At 50.9% G+C, this 5,932-nt stretch overlaps 1 protein-coding gene across 2 annotated transcripts in view; it reads right to left on the reverse strand.

Annotated features, from left to right (window-relative positions):
* PHACTR2 (phosphatase and actin regulator 2) overlaps positions 1–2,346 on the reverse strand; it is a 137,080-nt gene extending 134,734 nt beyond the window's left edge. The window contains exon 1 of one of the 2 annotated variants that reach the window (XM_080584031.1): positions 2,002–2,346. In XM_080584031.1, the coding sequence (XP_080440157.1) occupies positions 2,002–2,152 (151 nt within the window). In that variant the 5' untranslated portion in view covers positions 2,153–2,346. The remainder of the gene's footprint in view (positions 1–2,001) is intronic. The other variant, XM_080584032.1, reaches the window with a different exon arrangement.
* Positions 2,347–5,932: the final 3,586 nt, after the last annotated feature.

Genomic DNA, 5,932 nt, shown 5'->3' on the forward strand with positions numbered 1-5,932 from the left:
AACTTGTGACTAACAGCTGGAGCTGAACTACTCTAGGAACAGGCAGTAAGCAAACATTTTGCAGGTCATTTTAAATGCAAGTTGTTCTTTTCTAAATGGGGCAGCTAAAGCACAGGTAACATCTGATGTAAATGTGTGACCTACTTTAAATTAAATGATGCAGCCAGAGAAAGAAGTAGAAGCAATAATAATAAGGCAGTTCATACGGTTCCCCTAAGTGCTTCACATTTCTGTCCCCATTATGGTCGCTCTCCAGGTTAGTGGGGGAATGAAAAAGCAGGTTATTTTAATGGCATCTCTGTACAAAAACAATTCTCTGACCACCATGTTAAAAATTAAACAGCTTTCAATCTTTAATGCGTGCTTTCTTTTTTATAAGGCAAATCAACAGTTGTGTGCCAGCACATAAGTATTTTTATTGTGCCCAGTGAGCAGCCAGAAGGATATACAGGAAGCAGCAATGGCGATAATATAGAATGAAAGAAAAGATTTTGAAAAAATAAAAACCAGAGAAGGCAACACTTGTCACTTGCTGGCAGGAAGCACATCCTCAAAATTAAAAGAAAAAAAATCTAGTAGGGCAACAGGGAGGCCTAATTTTTCTGCTTGAGAAAACTACGAATAACTATGCATCTTTGGAAACACCACCATTTTTACCTCTACTGGATTTACCGTTCTCATTTAAAGCACCCAGCTCATCATTAGTAGTCTTTGAAGTTAAGCTGACAACCAGCGTACTCTAACACTGACGTAGGCTCAGCCCTGTCCACCTGTGACGATCCCTCTGCGTCCAGGTTAAAACGCCTTGCGTACACATCGAGCTGGAGGGTGCTGCTCATGCAGCGCCCTTCCCGATGAAACACCTTACACCTAAAAGTAGTCCCTTCTGGTTTGGTCACAGCGCCGACACTTCCTCCCTCCCCATGCCCCACATGTGCTTGAACGTAACTTGTATAGAAAAACAGAAAAACGTAAAGCAGAGAATGATGTAGAAGACGGCACGCACGCTTCTTTTTGGTTGCGGCCTCTGGCCCTGTGAGTTGAATCCGCTATAGGCTCCTTGCACCTACCTGACTATGCAAGCCTCCCTCCCTCTTTACTTGTCAGGTGCCCTGATATTTGAGCTTCCCCAGGCAAATGGTCTGCTTCATCTTAATGCCCCCTGAGGAGCACACATGAGAGGTGCAGACCCAACCACGCACCGTGCTGTCCAGACGATGCTGTGGCACAGGAGGTCCCTGCGTGCTCTGGGGCCCTCTGAGCTGCTCTGCCTCGCTCACACAGCCCCGATGGTGATGGGGCTCACAGCTACCTCTGTGCAACAGTGCATGAGCCCATCCAAAATATCCGCAGCACCAGGAACATGTGTGCTCACAGTCTCATTTTAGCCAGCAGGGCAGTGCTGATCTGTAACCGAGCAAGCACATGTTTCCAAAATGTGAGACCAGAATTTCATTTTCCTTAATACCCAGCCTCAGGAAACAGCCTGAGCAAAGAACAGCCTTAACCAAGTATGTATTTATTTTACTTTGGCCACTTCTAAATATCCACGCTGTAAAGTAGGATCCTCGCTTCCTCTCGTTTACAGAGCGGAGTTACTCCTAATCCTGCAGGAAGCCTGCTTTGCCTCAGAGGGCCAGCTTCCAACCCCGCACCACCCCACGCGCGATCGCTGGGGTTAACCCCAACAGGAGGAGCGCAGCGAGCGAAAACCCTGAAGGCAACACCAGCGCGTGGAGCACAATCCCAACACGCAACACGGGTGAAATCAGTGAGGTGACAGCAGGAAGAGTCCTGGTGCCGGCACAACCCTTCCCGGGGGTCTTCTGCCCTGCCACCCGGGGAAGCTTCGGCCCTGGGGTCTGCAGAAAGCTGACCCCAGGAGCTCGACGCTGGAGGGGCAGAGCTGGGGGGCAGCAAAGCGGGGACCCCCCGCGCTGGGCGTCCGGGGGAGCCTGCGAGCCGCCTCCCCCCGCTCCCTCGCCCCCTGCACCCCCTTACCTGAGCCGCCCACGTTGGACCTGAGCAGGCAGCTCCTCCGGGAGGAGGAGAAGGACGAGATGTCGCTCTGGGAGCGGCCGCGGGGACCGGGCAAGGGCCAGGCGGGATGCGGCTCCCCCGCTCCGGTCCCCGGCCGCCCCGCCATCGCCATCGGGGAGCCGAGAGAGGGAGGGAGGGAGGCGAGGGAGAGCCCGGAGGGGAGGGCAGAGGGAAAGTTTGCAGAGGAAGAGCCGCCCCTCGGCTCCGACCGCCCCGCCGCGGAGCCGTCCCGCCGGGACGGCGATGGGGTTTTTTTGGGGGGAGCGATTTCGGAGAGGCTGCGAGCATCCAGACCCCGTGGTACCACGGGGGGAGAAGAGCCCGGGGGGGGTGCAGAGGGATGGAGGGAGGGGACGCGGGGGACCCCCGCGTCCCCTCCCTCCATCCCTCTGCACCCCCCCCCATAGCCGCGATGAGTCAAACCCGCACCCCGGCTCTCCGGCTGTGCTGCAGGGACAAGTTTGCAACCCCACACCTCAACTTTTTTTTTTTTTTTTTTTTTTGCCCAGCAGGCTAGGAAGCTTTTCATCTCAGAAGCAGGATCCCCGTTCAGCTCGGTGCAAAGGGAAACCGAGCCCTGCGGTTTCCATTCTTTGTTTGTTTGTCTCGCAGACATACTTTTCGAATGTGATGCGACGTCAGAAGAATGGTTCCACTGCTTTTTCTGGGCAAGCGAGTTCACATCCTGCCTTGAAGAAAACCCTAAGTTTCTTTAATGGCAAAGATCAACAGGGCATTTTAAACATTTTAATATTTTTAACCCAGCCATTGTCACATACCCTACTACCCAGTGCAAAGTCCCATTCAGACCACATGGAAACACCCTAGCATCTACCCTCACCAGGTCTGAGCCAGATCCTATCAGGTCTGAAATGTGCCCATGTCCATTTATTTTCTGGCTCCTGCTTCCCGCCCAGGAACCGGGCACTCCTTGCAATGCCAAGCCCTCACAGCTCCCCAGGTGCATTCATTTCGCAGCCTTCCCAGCAGTCACACCACTCGCCATTCCCCGAGCAAGTGATCCAGTACATGAGGCTCACATGTCAGCAATTAAGCAGGTCTTTTCTGCTCAGCAACCTCCCAGGGGACTGCCTTCATTAGTTCCTCTCCTCCTTCCCCATCTGCAGAGAGCTTTCTCAGTGGAGCTGTGCTGGGAGAGGCAGGGGCTTCTCCTGGCTGGGAGAGGCAGGGAGCTCCATGCTTGCAGACCTTCCTGCGGGGGCCAGGTTACTCCAGTATTGCACAGGAAAAATTGCGTTTAGAAAGCTTCCTGTAAAGTCACGGACATCGGTCCTGCACTATTCACCACGTCTCATAATGTACTGTTTTCATGATTTACCCCTTACAGCTTGCATTGTTACAGGTGTGGCTGTGCACTGAGGACCTTTTCTCTCACAGGAGATGTCAGCAGCTGTGCATGTGTGGGCTGGTGACATTTTCTGAACCTGTTTAAGACTTAATCGGAAGTGTACTCATGACTTCTATTTAATGAACTGTTTTCTACCTTTTTTTTTTTTAAATTCAAAGGATGTGAGAAAGGTCATTAAACAAAATACACAGTTCATGCTTTACATCTCACTAAAGTCAATAGTTCACTGATGGTGGTGAGCTTTGAGTGAGACCCCGGAGCTTTTTTTTTGGATTATTTTTCCTTCAAAGTATTTTGGGCCACAGAGCAATTGTAACTTTGTCGTTCTGTAAAGAATAAGCTTCAGAGTCTACTTTAAAACTCCCACATTAAGGAGCCACTCCATATCTAATCCTTTGTTGCTGGCAGCAATCAAAAAGAAAAGGTTGCAGAATACGAAGAAATCTAAAGATAAACTAGAAAAGATACCATAGCAAGAGGTCAAAGGTGTTTAAGAGTTTCTTTTCAGAAGCAAAATGACAGAAATGAAGGTAAAAGAAGATCCAGAGAAAGTAGGTCAGCATTGAATACGAAGAGGCAGAAGATGAAAAAAAAACCTAAGGGCTCCTACATGTGATACCAAAGTGCACTTGTAGATCAGAGTAATGTGAACAATCGGTCAGAAAAATTATATCGTGGAAGTAAAAATGTTTTTTTTATCACCCCATAACTTACACTCATAGAGGTATATAACTGAAAATGCCATCCCCCTCCACACCCTCCCCCGGCAAAAAAAAAAAAAAAAAAAAAGGTACTTCCCGTTTTTACACAGCCCTTTCAATAATTTTGGATGAAATGTAACAGCCATGGTTAACGGCTCTGGAAACTGAAGTTCTATTTCCCTTGATCAGGAAAAGCCTTAGCAGTATACATCTTTCTGACGTGGAGAAAGATTAATTTAGTTGACTGCTCATTTATTTATTTACTTATTCATTAACTGTTCTGATAAGATTGCCAAAGAAATCGTCACTCGTTGTGATGATTTTAGAAAGCCGTTATTTTATGATTAAGCCAAATTATTTCACAAAGACCATCCAGTGGCCACTAGGGCCTGATGAAAATATATGCAATTTGGGCATCAGAGAGTGGAGAACCACTAGCCTGGGCAAAAGTGATGCTGGAAAAAACATGTTTTAAAGAAGGTGCCTGCAACCCATGATCTGCTGTACAAGTGCTGAGCATCACCTGCTGAGGTGAGTGCGGTGATTTTATTCAGGTGGGCAGCTGAGCTCCACCACAACCTCTCTCTCACTCCTCCTCCTCAGGAGGAAAGGGGGAGAAAATTAGATGGAAAGGGCTCAAGGGTTGAGATAAGGGCAGGAAGATCACTCAAGAATTACTGGCATGGGCAAAACAGACTCAGTGTAGGGAGATCAGAGAAATTTATTACCTTTTTTAGTAGAATGGGGGCTGCAGTCAGTCTGTAGCACTTCACCTCTGCTGCTTCTTCATGGTCACTCTGCCCCTGCTCCACGTGGGGTCCCTCCCACGGGATGCCGTCCTTCTGAATTGATCCTGCATGGGCTTCCCACAGGCAGCAGCTCTTCAAGAACTGCTCCCACACGGCTCCATACCATGGGGTCCATCCCCCAGGAGCAAACTGCTCCAGCACGGGTCCCCCATGGGTGGGTGGCAGCTCCCCCCAGACCCCCTGCTCCTGCGTGGGCTCCTCTCCACGGGCTGCAGCTCCGGCCCGGGGCCTGCTCCTGCGGGGGCTCTCCATGGGCCGCAGCCTCCTCCAGGCCACCTCCACCTGCTCCACCGGGGGCTCCTCCACGGGCTGCAGCGTGGAGATCTGCTCCGTGTGGGACCCATGGGCTGCAGGGGGACAGCCTGCTCCACCAGGGGCCTCTCCACAGGCCGCAGGGGAACTGCTGCTGCGTGCCTGGAGCACCTCCTGCCCTCCTGCTGCACTGACCTGGGGGGCTTCAGGGCTCTTTCTCACTCCTTGTTCTCCCAGCTACTGTTGCACAGCAGGTTTTTTTGTTTTGTTTTGTTGTGTTTTGTTTTTCCCTTTCTTAAATCTGCTCTTCCAGAGGCACAAACAACATTGCTTATTGGCTTGGCTCTGGCCAGCAACGGGTCCCTTTGGATCTGACTTGAACTAGCCCTTATCTAACATGGGGCTGCTGGACTCATCTCACAGAGGCCACCCCTGCAAGTCCCCTGCTACCAAAACCTTGCCATGTAAACCCACTACAGGAAGGCAGTTTCAGCGCAGGCTTCCTGTGAAGCTGTTCTGGTGGCTTCTATGATTCTATGATTCTTTAATGAAATCTCTCCTTGACACATTTGGAGATGCCTCTTCCCCCCCAAAGCCATCACCTCCCAGCAGGAGCTGCAGAGCACAGAGGTAACTAATACCCTGCTCTTCTCGGCTATGGAAGGAGAGGGAAGGAAGGCCTGTGGCGAGGCACTGAAGCCACATTTGGAAGCAGGCAGGACAGGCAACGCCAGCAGCCTGCTGGGGCTGCCTCTGAGGCG

Source organism: Anser brachyrhynchus (genome assembly GCF_964034855.1).
Source record: "Anser brachyrhynchus genome assembly, chromosome: 3".
NCBI lineage: Eukaryota > Metazoa > Chordata > Aves > Anseriformes > Anatidae > Anser > Anser brachyrhynchus.